The 16896-nt window shown below is 38.6% G+C and overlaps 1 protein-coding gene across 3 annotated transcripts in view; it reads right to left on the bottom strand.

Annotated features, from left to right (window-relative positions):
- Positions 1-16896, bottom strand: part of LOC125452475 (arf-GAP with SH3 domain, ANK repeat and PH domain-containing protein 2) — a 162134-nt gene that overhangs the window by 2644 nt on the left and 142594 nt on the right. For 2 of the 3 annotated variants that reach the window (XM_059645605.1, XM_059645607.1), the window contains 6 exons: positions 15904-16147; positions 10305-10463; positions 8129-8321; positions 7344-7411; positions 4720-4826; positions 3711-3833 (listed from right to left, as the gene is read on the bottom strand). In XM_059645605.1, the coding sequence (XP_059501588.1) occupies positions 3711-3833; positions 4720-4826; positions 7344-7411; positions 8129-8321; positions 10305-10463; positions 15904-16147 (894 nt within the window). Of the gene's footprint in view, positions 1-3710; positions 3834-4656; positions 4827-7343; positions 7412-8128; positions 8322-10304; positions 10464-15903; positions 16148-16896 lie in introns of those variants that run through there. The other variant, XM_059645606.1, reaches the window with a different exon arrangement.

The raw sequence follows: 16896 nt of genomic DNA, 5'->3' as shown, positions 1-16896 counted from the left end.
ATAATATTGGCAAACCTATAGTGAAGTTCTTGATATGCACTCAAAATGTGCATATGTGAGCTTGTTTTGAGCAGCATTATTCAATTTTAATTTAACAGCCCAACCTCAAATGCACTTCAAATCCATGGTACAGGTTTCTTAGCAGTGTATGTGCACTTGGTATCACTGCTTTTGTTAAAGAACCTGTATGAAAGATTAGTTCAATGCACACTGTAGAATAATACAATACAAATAAATCTAATTATGCAAGTTTTACACATGCTCAATGACTTGCAATATCTATGATTTGATTTAAGCTTCATTGTCATAGGTACTCATGTACAAAAGTACAAGAGTAAGGTGAAAAGCGTTTAATGCTGCCAACCACAGCGCTTTTTTAGGTATTAAAGATATCTAAGTACAAAACTTGGTTACAAGTTGTAACACAGAGAAACAAAGTTGAGAGTAAAGCATTAGTGTTGCTCTTAGTATAAGCAGGAAAATAAAGACATAAAATTAAATGTTAACATTATTTTTCAACTTTATTACTTTACAGTTCTTCCTAGTATTAAGATAAAAGTTCAGTCTCTTCTCAAGTACATTTCCCACAAGGGTGCAGATACCTCCACTTTGACCCGCTTGTGGGAAAACCTTGGGCTTCCTACACTTGATGCCGCAGATGCCAGGGGACCTCACTGACTGACACTTTGGGGTCATTCTGACCATGTTGGGCTCAGGCCCAGAGCAAACCTCCAGCCGACATTAGTCCTCAACATACAGACTGTAAAGTATAATATTATGAGAGATCATAACTTTTATTTCTTTTTCATCCAAGTCATCTGTCTTCAGTTCCTCTACTTGCTCAAAGTATCTTCAATCAATATGGTAAGATTACCATACTGTCTTTCATTTCTTTTGAAGTTAAACGATATCATCCACCTTAATGGAATTCAAACTTGGTAGAAAAGACTCAATTCCATTCCTCTTAGGTATTTGAATACTTTGGCAAATAACTGATTTAACAATGCATCACCTGATCTAGCAGGACCACATATAGCATTATTGGGTTCGGCTCGCCTGACAAAGTTGTTCACTAACTCAAGATCACATTGAAATACAAAAGTAACCATAGTTTCTTTTTTACAATACAAATCATCTTAAAATACTGTTCCTTCCCTTCTCCATCTTCACCTCCCACATGGGTAAGGAGTTCCAAGATTCCTTTGTCATTTGAATTGGGAACAGATGCTTTGCTGCTTTCCCCCTTGTCTGCTGAGCCAGAAACCTTCCCTATGGATAACGTCTTCCCATGCACTGAATTTGGCATTTCTTTGTTGAGTTTTTTTCATCTCATCAGATGCCTTCTGAGCTCATCTAATTCCAGCAAACTGTCAACCATCCCATTTCCCTTTCTGGCCTCCATATTAACTGACATGTTAATCATGCACTCCCTTGGGTACTGATGATAATTTGATCTCCCGAGGTGAAAGTGAGACTGATGTTTTACTTTGTAATTACCTGCAGATTGTGATATATCAACCTCTGAAGCTTCCAAAAACAGAAAGTTTACTTACACAGCAAAGATTGAATTTAAACTGCCTGTGGCTGATCAACACTTTGAAACATAAAATAATGATAATTCATAAATAAATATCAAGGTTTACTGACTGAATTAATTGCATAAAGACAGCTTCTCCATGACAACAGTGTGTGCTTATTGCCTTCAGCTTCTGATGCAAAAAGAGTTCATTAAGCTTACACTAAGTCACTTTGACTACGGCACCATCATAAGGATCTCACTTTGAATCAGATGTGAAACTTTCAGAATCACCTCACCACAATAAATCATCATCCTCAACCATCCAATGAATTAAATATTCCACATTTTAACAATCTGAAGATACTTTGTGCATCAATAACATCCCATGATTTGATCTGCTTTTTGTTCAGTCATGGGATTAGGTTTTTTTTGGGGTGGGGGATGCTAGTTATCCTCAAGAAGGTGGTGGTAATCTGGCTTTTTGAACCGCTGAAGTCAATGCCCTGAGGGAGGGAATTCCAGGATTTGACGCAATGACAGTGAGGGAATGGTGATATATTTCCAAGTCAGGATGGTGAGTGGTTTGGAGGGAAACTTGCAGATGGTGATGTTTCCATGTATCTGCAGCCCTTGTCCTTCTAGATGGAACTGGTTGTGGGTTTGGAAGATGCCAACTTACTATCTCCAGGGAGTTTGCTAGGCCCTGTGACTGGAGAGCAGTTCCTGGCTGGCAGCACTTGACCTAGTGCACACCAGGGATTTAAATATGGTACTGGTGGCAGGAATCCAGGAAGTCCTGGCATTGCTGAATATTTCTGCTGCTGGTGAATGTGAGGTAGTGCAAGTGTGGTACCACACAGGCATACACTGAAGCAAGCGGCAGAACTATGTGGAAAACGAGAAAAACCCTCCATTAAACTGCCCAAAATGATCATATAACTGATTTCTGGTAAAATTAAACCCATGGAATCTGAACATGTCCCACATCAATAAGCTGTGTAGTTTACGTAGGCCACCAGAAATGCATATGTCATTACACTATTGATCCATAACTTTGCCCTATTCCCAAGAACATGCACAGAATGTCCTGTAGGGAACTTAATGCTCAGAATGATTTAACATTTGAAAATTACCGTAGGTTTTAATTTTATTCCATAGGCTAGTACCACATGGAATCTCATCTTTTCATGTCCTGATATTTTCATACATCTGTTGAGCCATTTCTCTTCAATGTTTGAAATTTACAGTGTTTCATCCATGTGGCCAACATAACCTCATGGGTACTTCTGTTTTTGCTATTTTCTGATGATGAGTCTCAGAAAAACAGTGATTTTGTCGTTGAAGTCTTTTGACTGTTCAGAAAAAAATCATCTTCTGCCAGAACACGAGACTGTTTTGTTCCATCAAACAACTACACATATTAACAGCAGATCTGAAATATTTGCTGGGCTCAAAGGTTGGTTTGGCTGACTAATAAGCATATATATGCAGTGCATTTCTGGTGACAGTCAAATGGTGTTGAGGACTCATTTTAGTATGTGCTTCTCGAGATCAGGTCAGTATCCCTGTTCTGATGGCATTTTTGGTTTTGAGCACGTCTTCAGGATAGTTTCCTTCTTCCATTCTTGCACCAGTTTTTCAAGAATACTGAACTCTCTGTAGCACAATCTTTTGATGAATTAGCAAATGCTACCCCTTAGAAATCATTGTATTGGAAGACTATTTGTTCATCATTGTTTGATTTGTGTGGGTGTGTTGTAAACTCCCACACATCACCTTTGCAATACAGTCTGTATCTTTTTCTTGATCCTCCTGCACTGATTTATTGTTTAAGGCAAGTAAATCATGATTTCCCCAAGTGCGAGATTGAAGCCAACTACAAAGGCAAGGATAGCATAGCATCCCATAGCTGTCATGTGCCCATGTGGTGTGTGTCCATATTGGGTGGAAGTAGCTCATTTGCTACATATATGGAAATGCATGATTTTTGGTATAGAAAAGATGATGGCTTGTCTTTTTTGTCAGGTCGACATATGTTGAAATCTATGTTATTTGACAAATTGATATTTTGACGGTAAAGTACAGAATTAAATTTAGATCTGACATGTTTGCTCACGTCAGTTAGAAAGTGATTTTATGATTCCTCAACATAATTTTTACTATGTTATTAAAATTATGCACATCAACTTACCCACCATTCTGGATCTTCCTCACCATCGACAATAATAATCTCACCCTCTGAGAAAGTAAGTTCGTCGGGGTTGTCTGCATTGCAATTATAAACTGCTTTCACACGTCTTGGTTTTGCCTTCAACTAAAATAACAAAAAAAGTTAAGTTTCACGGAACAGCACAGACCATAAATACAAGTAGAACTGTAAATGTTCCAAATCGACTGAATAGATGATGACTTTTAAAAAATTCCATATTTCTTTAAGGTTTCACTATCTTAAAGCAAACACTCATGACTGTACACAAGTAAAATAATAATTAATTGTATGACTCAAAAATGGCCTGTGCAAAACTTAATATTTGGAATACCCACCATTACTGGAGAGAGTTTGCTGTCAGCATACAACATATACACAAACAATATCAACCAACTCCCCATTAATGATACAGCTGAATGAATTTACTCACTCAATTGCCATCTGTTCTGACTGAGCCTGTTTGTTTCAGTCACCTATGACAAAGATGGTCTTAAATCTTTTTTCTACAGTATAATTTGTATTGATTTAATTTGCACTCACACTGAAGGGTGGTACTTCCAAGACTCTGTATAAGCCTATACTTAAAATTACACTTTCCACTTGAAATTTTCTTTCACTAATAAATAGATCTTACAATTGTCAGTGGTGGTTTTTAATCAAAAGATTTCAAGTAGCTTACAGCATACTGAAACACTAAAAATCTTCATTATGGACTCTATGGGTTGAATGAGGCGAGAAATGAGATAGAAGACAAAATTGAGATGTATGTGCACACTACAAGAACTTAAACAAAATAATGAGAACTGTTGTACAAATCATTCCATTTTTCACAGAGAAATATAGTGATAAAAATTAAACTACTAAAGTAGCTGAAGTTCTAATTGTGCTTCTTTTTAAGAATAAATTTGAGTAGAATGAAACCAAAAACCTTTCAAATCTTTAAGAATCCAAGAAATATTTTGCTTTTTAGTGGTTGTCCAATATGTCGTACCATTTGAGACTTTCGTGGCATTGGTGCAGGAGCTTTGTTGAGATTTGTTGAATTAGGTGTGTGCCCTGGTTTTTTTGGTGCCGCATCTGGCCCCACAAAAGCATCTCCTATTGGGATGTGAACAAACAGCAAGTCTCAGTGAAATGCTGAACGATAATTCTGAATATGATTGAAGCAATGTTAAATTTTCTTATCACGCTTTCTAGCAAGAGTCCACAACAAACTTGTTATTAAATAGCACTTTTCACCATTTCAAGATCCCAAAATGTTTCATGTAATTTTTGCAGTGTAATCAGTTTCAGATACAGTAGGATAATGTGTCAGTTTACACATAGAATAATCCAACAAACAGGAATTAGTACAAGATGATCTGTCTTGCTGTTATTGGTTGAGGATAAAACGTTGGCCAAGATATTGGAAGAACTTCCCTGATGTTCTGACTAATGCCAATTTGATCATTTAGAGGATGGTTCAATGTTTCACTCAGATTATAATACTGCACATTGCAGGACTGTGATGGTACTGCATGAAGTATCAACCTATGAAGAGTCTATGGATTGCAAATTAAACCATGACATCTGACCCAGAAATGAGAGTGCTATGACTAAGTTAAAAACAGCAAACATTTTATTAACCGGCACCTCTGAGACCTGGGGTATATCAGTTGATCAAGCAGTCTGCATGATCAATGTAAAAAGCACACACTAAGTAATTGAAATGTAATGCTCATCATTGTTATATTCTGTTTACAGCATAAATCACTTAAACAACTTTGCCTTAAATAAAACTTAGTGGCAGACAGCCTTCTCACTCGCACCCTCAACTGACTATTCAAACATCACAGAGAATGCGATAATTCAGTACACTTCCAGTATTTCTTCCCCAGCTGAGGATTCCCCAGCGTCACTGACGACTGGAGCCTCAACCAGGTTCGACCCATTTCCTGCACTACCTCAGCCTTCTCTTCCCTCTTGCAACAGTGATAGGGATTCCCTTGTCGCTTCCATTCCACCAGCATCCACATCCAAAAGAACAACAGCCGCCATTTCTGTCACCTCTAGCGAGATGCCACCATCAGACACATTCTCTCTCTTCCCTTGTCCGCCTTCCGCAGGGACCATTACCTCTGGGACATCTGGTCCACTCTTTCTTCACTCCCAACACCACTCCCCAACCCCCACAGTCCCACAGCATCTTATCCTGCAACACCTATACATTTACCCTCTCCCTCCCCGGTATCTAAGGGGGCAAACATGTGTTTGGAGCATGCTGTAAAATGGAGCCTTGGGTAAGTTACTACCGTGCATCAAATAGATGGTACACACTGATGCCAATGTGTATCAGTGGTGGATGCGATCAGCTTTGTCCTGGACTGTACTAAGCTTCCAGTATGTGCTCCCAGGCGAATGGAGAGTATTCCATTACACTCCTGACTTGAACTACGTAGCTGGTAGGCATTGTAGAAGGAGAGGTGAGTTATTCAACACAGAATTCCACCCTGACTTTTCACGAAGCCAACTGTTTAGATGGCTGGTCTACTTCAGTCTCTGCTCAATGGTAATCCCTAGAATGTTGATAGTGTGGGATTCAGCAAACGATAATATTACTGAACAAGTGCTGATGGCTAGATTCTCCCTTGTTTGGGATGGTTATTATCTGGCACTTGTATGGCATTAAACGTTATTTATCATTTATTAGCCCAAGTCTGGGTGCTCTCAAGGTTTTGTCGCACATGGACATGACCGCTTCAGTATCTGGAGGTATCACAAATGGTTGCACAATGTTCAGCTCCATCTGTGAACATCCTCACCTCTGACCTTACATTGGAGGGTCAATAATGAAGCAGTTGAAGATATTTGGGCTTAGGTTACTGTGCTAAGGATCTTTTACTGAGAGGTCCTGGGGCTGAGAAAATTGAAGGAGCTGGAAACTTCCAAATCTTTTTATATCACACCAGATTAATGGTGCTATCTAACTTAAAGCTCTCTCAAAAACACAAGTATTTCCACGATAAGAATATTATCATATATTATAATTTTCACACATCTATTTCGAAGTTTTTTCAAGATGAACAAAAAAATCCCAATATTTTGTTTAGAAATGAGTTTCACTGAGGAGGTAAACAAAAAAAGTAAACTTAGTTTACTTGTCATGAGCTAATCAGCTAAGCACAAAAGGTGAACAAAACAGGCATAGAGACATTCTCTAATCAAAGGGACTATGGATAACAAAAAAGACAAGAATATAGAATGCAGCATTCGTTGCATATTCATAATAATTGTCCTTGAACCGAGTGGTATGCTCGGCCATTTCAGAAGCAATTAGAACATTACTGTGGGCCTAGAGTTGGCAGGTTGGATAAGGATGGTGTATTTCATTTCTTAAAAGGGCATTTGTGAACCAGATGGGCTTTTTCTGAAACTTGATGACGTTAATGTCACCATCATTGAAACGAGCTTTCAATTCCCATTTTTATTGGTTAAATTTAAATTCCACCATCTCCTGTGGTGGGATTTGAATTCATGTTCCCAGAATATTAATTGGCCTGGTCCTGGATTACAAACTCTGCGACATTATCACTATGCCACTATCTCCTCAAACTTCTGATTAAAATATTTACTCACCTGATGGTAGTGATTGCACAGATCCAGGTACCATGGATGTTCTTTTAACCGTAGATGTTCGATCAGAACTGTGAACAGGTGATAATGAAAAATGAGTGTAATAACTTATTCTATTGCAGTTACTCTCTACAATTATTTTGAATCAATGCTCCTCAATCATTTCACTTTAATTAGGTTTATTCAAGCAAAGGAAGTAGGGAGCTTAGACAATGAAGATAGCTAGACTTTGTTGAAATTCATTGAACAAAAAAAATGTTATATAGAACAAATAGACTATGAATGAGAACTAATTAAATTCACTATAAATGAGAAGTCAAATATAAATTCTTCCATCTTTCACTACGGATTTCCACTTTTCGTTTTCATATACTTTTGTACCACAATCGCAGTGATGATTCTTGATCGTTATGAGAGAAAAAGTATATTAGAAGATGGGAGAAGGCACAGAATTTGATATTGATAAACACATTTCTAGTTCAAACCAAGAATGAAACAATGAAAAAGCTCACGTGAAAGTCACAAGATACTATATATAATGAGGAAGACCACTTATCTGCTGCAGCCAACAAATCTGGACAAATCCATAATCCATCAAACAGCTCTCAAATATAATCACAGCTCTTGACACCATAATCAAACCATAATGTCAATGGGTGCAAAACAAAAAGTTTCAGCAACATGTCTCTCTTTTCAGCCATCCTTATGATCTGCACTACCAGGAACGTTTTGTATACCTGAAGTAGATTACAGATCCAAACTACAGATTAAAAGAAAAAATCTATTACCTGGCTATTGATTTCTGCTGTGAAATGCGTAAAGGCGGCTGTGGTGGCAGTGGTGGTGGCAATGTCTTTTTATTCTGAATAATTTGCTGCGGAAGACCTTGCTGCTGTTGCTGGGCTGGTGGTTGTTTCACCTGCAGACTCATTGCTTCAATAACACTGCTTGTCTTTGCCACTGGAGTTGGTGGTGAAGGGTCTGAAAGATAAAAATAATTTGAATGCAAAATAAAATCCAGGAAAACAATCCTCATCCCCAACTATTAGTGTAATGTCCTAAAATAGTCAAAATGGTTAAAAATATATTCCAAGCTAGCCCGAAGTTGTACAACTTCTCATTTTACATATCAATTATCTGGTGCAATCCAGATCAAAGAGGTAAGAGGGTATTAGTAAGGATGAAGACCCAATTCAAAAGATTTACATGGTGACTATATATTTATTTTTAAAAATTTCATAAGCAGTGAATTGTAGTAAGGTCAGGAATGATGAAGCAATTGATACATAAGCAAAAAATTCAAGATTCATCTTTTCAACCATGACAAATAAGATCAGGATATGAAAAGTAAAGAACAAAATTCTTACTTTTTAAATAACAAATTGGACAGCAATTGTCACATACAACTGATATAGAATAATTTGACAGAATACCAGTACCATTACTTGGTACTGAGGGGCATAGATTTAAAAATCAGCTGACATTTATACACTGGCCATAGTGCCTGAAATGTTGACTCTGTTCTTCTCTCTCCACAGAGAATGATAAATGTGCTGCTGGCAGAATTTTCTGTTTTTACACAATTTTGTGTGTTTTTTTTTAAAATGACTGCTAAAGCTGCCAGTAAGATGCTCAGTCCAAAGCTAATTGTGGTTAAGACATTACTATATATGTTCTTGAAAAATAACTGTTCAGAGCAGTATCTTCAAAAGTGCATAACATTTTACTTTGTAAATGTGCCAGCCTTTGTGCTTTTAGAGAGAATAACCTACATTTCATGCTGGAGTGGCTGCCTCATTAAGAAATAGTTTAATCTGAAAGAAGGTTCCTTGTAAAAAGCAGATGGCGATAAGCAGTTGATCCCGTGGCAAAACTGCTCAGTAGGTGTACAACAGGGAAAAATGTGTTAATCAAATCTCAACAGGGATAGTGAGTCCCTGGGTGCAGTTCTATAGTTTGCAGGTTGGGAGTGAAAACAGCTGGCTAAAGAAGGCCACTTTTGAGCAGGATTTTAAAGTTCTGTGCAATGGTTAAATGTGTATCAACCTCTTGCTTTCAGTCCTTCAGTCAACAAATGAATTGAACTTCTTTGGATTACCAAGCAAAGAGAAACACAGAAGAGTTTTAGTTACAGGACACCAGAGTTAAATAATAATAAAACAGGAGAGATCTGACCCAAGGTTGGTACATTCAAGCTGCTAACAACACCTGCGTAGACTGGGGATATACAACCTCGACATGGCTAGAGGAGAGTTGAAGTAAGTTCCTCACAAATAGCCAAAGAAATCTCAACTTTTATCCAAATCTTTGAAACAGTACTCAGACCAAGAGGTTAATCTTCCAATTTCTGATGAGTACCTGACTAAGGTTTATTTGGGATACAAATCAAAATGGGTGAAAGGGGAGATTTGGATTAAGAAGGATGGTTTTAAGTAGAAGCATCTATGTTCCCTCTACCATAAAAATCTTTAATAATTTAAGGGAGAGTACAGTTATTTGCATTCATGCCCTCTGGCTTTTGTAATGTAAAATTCTTTCAGTTTAAGCTGTAAACTTTGTGGCTCATTCTTTTAGTATACAGTTGTTTTCTTTTGGATTTCCAAAAAAAGAATGAACACACATGACTGCCTTCTACAAAAATTATAAGGAAGCAGCTACCAGCATACTGTACATATTTGTCTGCAGTTGATCATTTCACATACTTAATGCTTCTGTTTAAAATAAAATCCAGTGATAAAATCAATTTCTTCCTACTCAGTTTTCATTTCTACAGAATAGCAGACTATCAAATTCAAAACTAATCAAATATGTTTGTATGATGCTGGATCACACTATCAGTAGCAATAGCATAATTCAACACATGGGGAAATCACGTTAATTAAACACATTGTTTTAATTCATATATAGGTATTGACAAAGACAGAAGTCAATCAAAATATTAGAGATGAATAACCAGACACATACTTGCTGTTGCTGATGTTACTCTGATGGGAGGTACAGGTGGATGAAGGTTTGGCGGGTCTGAAGCAGACCGCTGCCTGCTTGTTGTGTCCATTCCAAATGATGCAGGTTTCCAAACACCAGATGACGTCGTAGTTGGAACACCAGGAACTGAACATTGGACTAAGACCAAAAAGCAGATAAATTACTCGCACACTATGTTACACATCAACCTTAGCTATAAAATTTTATGTATTGTTAATTTCGCCACATAAGGACTGCAGGTCTTTTTCTTTATTTTCAGATTATTAAAAACTGGGGACTGAAATTTGGAAAAAATCCTGTCTAAAAAGCATTCAAAAGAGGGGCTGCTCTTTTTAAAGTAAGTAACCTGATCAACTGTTTGAAAAAGCAACAAAAAACTGAAGTTCAAATTTGTACACAATCCGACTGCGTACTGATGAAGCTCTTACTGACAAGTTGATTGATCTGTGAACTGGTGACAGTTGTCAATAACAGAAACTTTTTGTTTGCCAACTGTGAGATTGGTTATTGGGTGGCTGAATTTCTTGGAACTAGAAACAAGAGAATCAAAAATTAAGTGTGCAGATCTTCTCTCAGCCCAGAGCCTGCCTGTTCTCTGTAATCATAATTTCAGGCTAAATCTGAAAAAAAAGACAATTACCTTCCTGCAGTAGTTGCTGTAAGCTGTGACTTTTGAATTGATAACACGAGTCTGTCATTCTGTGTTTCTTACAAACCAAACCAATGCAGCTACCAGAGGTCTGGCCAGCTGAAGAAAGATCGTCTCAATATTTGAACAAGAAAGCAAGAACTGCTAAACCGACTTTTCAGTTCTCTATCGCCGCCAATTATCTGTTTTCCTTAAACTAAAAATTCCAAAAGAACTGCAGGTGCTGGAAATCAGAAACAGAAAATGCTGTAAAAACTCAGCAGGTCAAGCAACATCTAGAGAGAAATCACAGTTAACATTTGAACTGAAGGAGGGTCATAGGAGCCAAAATGTTAAGTCTACTTTCTCTCCAAGATGCTGCCAGACTTGCTAGGTTATGCCAGAAATTTTTGTTTTTGTATTTTCGCTATTCATTTATCTATGTATGGGGGTGTTTATAAGGGTTTTGGAGTTTTAGCTAATTATGTTGCATGCTAATTATTTGTATCTGTTTACCTGTAGCAATAGTCTAATTACTTGAAATGAATAATTCTGTTTAGTGCAGAAATTTGGCCTGTGATTTCGATCAACCTTAGTTTTGATGTTGGGTAGGCTGGGATTCTATGTGCAGCTTTAAAAAAACATCTTTAATATTTGGTATGGCTCCAGAAATAGCAAGTAATGCAATCAGTAGTGTACTGATGACGGGGATCTTCAACTATCTGAATAGAGGCGGGGACAGTGATGGTGTAAAGGGCAGAGAGGACCAAAATTCCTAGTTAGTGTTTGGGAAAAAAATTTCTACAGTAGTAAGTACCTGATTCAATAAGAAAGGATGACTGTTGGTCCTAGTTCTTGGAAACAAAGTGGGCCGAGTAGATAAAGTGTCAGTGGAGGATAATTGTATCATAATGTTTAGGATGACAACAATCAACTGAGTAAGAGTAATTAACTGGGGAATAGCTAGGTCAGATAGATGAGAACAAAGGATTAGTGGGAAGAATAGTATTTGAACGGTGAACAATCTTCAGAAAATGGTTTAGGCACAGTCAAGGTATAGTCCCGCACAAAGGAAGAGGTATGTCAAACAAATTCAGAGCTCCCTGGATGGAAAGGGTGATAGAAATTAAGAAATACATGTAAAATATGTGCTTATGACAGGTGTCAGATAGAAATGCAGTTCAGAACCAAGAGGAATACTGGAAGTTCAAAGGAAGGTGATAGAAGTATATTACAGAAGTGGAGAAGGATGAGAAAAGACTGGAGATTAACACAGTCAAAAGTATATAAATAGTAAAAGGATGGCAAGGAGGAGGAGTAGGGCTGATTAGGAATCAAAAAGAAATTTATATATGGAGGCATGGGGCACAGCTGAGTTATCAAATGAATGCTTTGTTTCTGCCTTTACCAAAGAGGTAGATGGAATCCAGGCCATGGCAACAAAGGAAGAATTTCTGCCAACAGAAGGGTCCAAACCTGATAAAGAGCAAATGCTTAAAAAGTTGATTCGACACTGATCAGTGAAGGGAAATTTCAAGATATATTTAGACATAATCTCTTAGCCTTCCTTACAGACAGGGAAGTTGCCAACAGGTTGCAGAATTGGAAATACTCTGCCCTTGTTCAAAACAGATTGCAAGGATAAGCCCAGCAATTACAAACCAATCAGTTTAACTTCAGTGATGGGGAAACTTCTAGAAATTGTTATTTGGGATAGAATCAGTCATAATATGAACAAAGGTGGGTTGATTAGGAAGTACCAGGAGGAAAGAGTGTATAATTAATGTATTGGAATTTATTGAAGAGGTAACAGAGAAATTCATTAAGTAATGCTGTTGATCTAGTGTACATGTATTTCAAAAGGCAATCGAGACAGTGCTAAACAACAGATTTGACATAAAGGCTAAAGGTCACAGAATGAAAAAAAGTGTCAACATGGATATAAAATTCACGAGGGATAGGAAACAATAATTAATACACGATATTTTACAGGCTGCATGAAGATTTGTAACGGCATTCTCCAAGCATTGGAATAGAGACTCTTGCTTTTCCTAATGTATATTAATGATCAAGATCTGTGTGTGCAGGCAACAATTCCAATTATAACACATTGTGGTTGAATATAGCATTGCTGCTCTTGTTGCCTACAGAATCTTAATGATGCTCAGTTTTGAACTGCTAGATATATCATATTTAGCACAGTAATAGTGCTAAACCATGCAATTAAGGTGGTTTCAATTTGAAGTCAGAATTAATGATGCTCATTTGAAAAGCCAATGCAGGCACAAGGGGCCAAATAGCCTGCTCCAGCACCCTTACGCTTCTGTGATTAGACTGGAAGAATGATGTGGTGGTAGATCCTCAATACATTTGTGGACTAACACATCTGCAACAGGCAAAATAGTGACGAAGAGATCAAGTACATTTTTCCTTTGTGTTAATTCCCTTTGAGCCTGTGACAGGTACTGCCTGGTGGATATTTCCTTCAGGCCAATTTAACACATACTGGTGCTACACAGAAACTCTTAATAAAGGACTTTGAACTTTTCTAAATCACAGCAAGTGACCTTAACAACCTTATTCTTCCATCCAATTGGTGTTCAAATCAGAAGAGCATCAATGCATCAGTTGAGGGACAATGATTGGTAGTAATCAGCAACAAGTTTTCCAGGCTATTTTTGACCTGATTCCAGGAGACAGCAAGGGGTGCAAGTCACTGTTAAGGCCTCCCAAGTCATTCATTCCTGTGCAATGTTTCTCAGAGCAAAGCATAAACTGCCAGTTTGGGGGCCTTACTTGTTGAGGACTGACGACCGCATTCAGATCTGTCAAGGCAACTTCATCGTGATGATGGCTACTTCAATAATACACTCAATGGTTATATGTTATTTCATGGTTCCACTCGTGGATCTTATTCCTTGGGAGTCATGTTTTAAGCGAATATGCAGACCTCCCAGCTGCCACCCAGCTACTCTGCTTCCGGGGCTACCTGAGATTTTGCGCGCACCTGAAAGATATTTCTGTAGCTGCATATTTGGAGTGAATGGTCTTGTTGTTTGAGTGATTTATGACTGTCTTTTTTCTGTGCTACCGAAGAGGCACTGCACCTGTGGGATGCAAACCAAAGCGCCTTTTCATTCTGACTGCAAAATCAAAGGCAAAGATAACAGAATTGCTGGCCCAGCAAACAAGTCATTAATTAAAGAGATTGTAGGAACTGCAGATGCTGGAGAATCAGAAAAGGTGTAGAGCTGGATGAACACAGCAGGCCAAGCAGCATCAGAGGAGCAGGACGGCTGATGTTTTGGGCCTAGTCCCTTCTTGGGGACCGCTTTGCAGAACACCTATACTCAGTTCACAATAAACAACTGCACCTCCCAGTCGCGAACCATTTCAACTCCCCCTCCCATTCCTCAGACGACACGTCCATCCTGGGTCTCCTGCGGTGCCAGAACGATGCCACCCATAGGTTGCAGGAACAGCACCTCATATTCCGCTTGGGAACCCTGCAGCCCAATGGTATCAATGTGGATTTCACAAGCTTCAAAATCTCTCCTCCCTCCACTGCATCCCAAAACCAGCCCAGCTTGTCCCTGCCCCCTCTTACCTGTCCTTCCTCCCACTGATTCTCCCCTCCCACCTCAAGCCCCACCCCCATTTCCTTCCTACTAATCTCATCCTGCCCCCTTGACCTGTCCATCCTCCCTGGACTGACCTATCTCCTCCTTAACTCCCCACCTATATTACCCTTACTGGCTCCATCCCCCCCTCTTTGACCTGTCTGTCTCCTCTCCACCTATCTTCTCTCCTCTATCCATTTCAATCTGCTTCCCCCTCTCTGCCTATTTATTTCAGAATCCCCTTCCCCTCCCCCATTTCTGAAGGAGGGTCTGGGCCCGAAATGTCAGCCTTCCTGCTCCTCTGATGCTGCCTGCCCTGTCGTCTTCATCCAGCTCTACACCTTGTTATCAAAGCCATTAGTTACTTCTATTATGCATCTTTGGACTGCTGAGCCAGAGATTTGGTGCATGTCTCCAGCAGAGCCCTGAAAGACTTCGTAGACAAAAAACAAAGTAGATTACATCGATGACTTTGCAATATACACTGGCAAAATTTGGCAATCAGGTCAGCATAGCTCACATAGCTGGTCAGAAATATTTGCCACCACCAAAACCAAGGCCTTAAGCTTGTAGAGACTGGTGTGTCAACATGCTGAGTAAACTGATCCTCTGCCTGGAAACCTGGGGCATTGAATATTACCTTCTGGAAGATGCAGCTTTCTATGGCTCCACTCTCCCTGTCCAGCTAGAAGCAGGTGACCAGAAAGCTTCCAAATGTTATTCATTCTTATCAGAGGTCCAGTTTAAGGCAGCATAAACAGTACCCATACTGATGTGATAGATCAAATTCCAAAGCATGGAAAATGCCTCCAACATATAGAAAGTTAATTCTCTGTAAGCATTCTATGAAAATCTTTCCTGACAGTAGATAAATATGCTATGTATTTTCCTCTACTGCACCGGCCTCAGAAAATGATCAAGCCTCTGAAATATAATGTATTCTAGCCTTAATTTCACTGGCAAGTTTCAGGAAAAATGTGAAACCCATGGACCTGGCACTAAACTAAGAAAAAACACTTAACATACATCAATTGAGCAATCAACACATTGCAACTGAAAGCCTGCATCTCCCAAGGATCCCTAATATGTTAAATGAAACTTGAAAATCAATGGAATGGAACTGACTTCCAAAAGCAATGTCAATTTCACCAGTGCTATCCCACCTTGTGCCTTCATACTAAAATTCAGTCCTGTGCATTTGCAGAGCTCTTTACCAATAAAAGGAAAACAAGTGTTTAAAATTACTGCAAAACCGACCACAAGAAAGTTGACATCCAGACCTTAAGTAGTCACAAAGCACCAACACAGATCAAATATGCGTGTGGCTCACCTTTACTCGTGTTCCGAGGTGGAAGTGGAGGAGCATCAGTTACAGGAGGGGGGGCACTGGAGCTTAGTACAGTTCCATATGTTTCATTATGCAGCATACTTGGAATGAATGATCGCTGTTTATCTTTAATGCAGTTGGCTGAATCTCTTGGCAGGACTGCAAGAGGGGTTGGAGGCTGAAGTTGGTTTGCTCCTGATTGGTATGATAATTGATAGAAGCTGATAGGTCTATTGGGACTGGATTGCTGAAAAAATATGTTTATTAAAATTTGTTAAGAACTTTAATTGGACATTAGAGCTGACAATACCAGATGAATCAATGTGCATTACACTCTTTTTATCAATGATGAATTGTCCTGGAATATCTGGCATGTTGATTAAAATGAAATATGATGGATATATCATAAATTTCAGTCTGTCACAATCAGAAGATGGCAGTTTAAAGCTGGGTTCCTAAAATACTTGCTTGAGCTTTGATTTGGGAGGGTTAAACTTGTTAATATGGCCAGCCCAGAGGGATCATAACTGCAAGACTACTCAACAGGCCAATAAAGGAATTATTTCATCAGTATAATCCTGGATGATATCCAGACATCAAAAGTAAAGATGTCCTTTACTGGAGGAGAGGGTGCCATGTCACACAGTCAATGGTTTCTTCCAACGGGAATGAATAAGATACAGCAATGCAACAAAGATAGTAACAGGAAATGAATGAACATGAAATGCAGAAACGTAATGGACAGAGATAAAGGCTATAGAAGAGAGATCAAAAAGCAAGAGTAAACATTGTTGGGAAATGGAAGCGATCTGACACTAATACAACACCTTAGGTAATAACGATGTGCCTAGAGGTAAGAACTAATAGCTGATGATTACATTTGCTGCATGGATAGGTTTGGAGGAAGTCAAAAAAGTCATAGGAGGAGGACCACTGATTAAAAGCTAAAACTTTGCTCAGAATCATGAAACACATACTAACACTGTTTATGACAGT

Source organism: Stegostoma tigrinum, chromosome 4 (genome assembly GCF_030684315.1).
Source record: "Stegostoma tigrinum isolate sSteTig4 chromosome 4, sSteTig4.hap1, whole genome shotgun sequence".
Taxonomy (NCBI): domain Eukaryota; kingdom Metazoa; phylum Chordata; class Chondrichthyes; order Orectolobiformes; family Stegostomatidae; genus Stegostoma; species Stegostoma tigrinum.
This window is presented reverse-complemented; position numbering and strand designations above follow the sequence as displayed.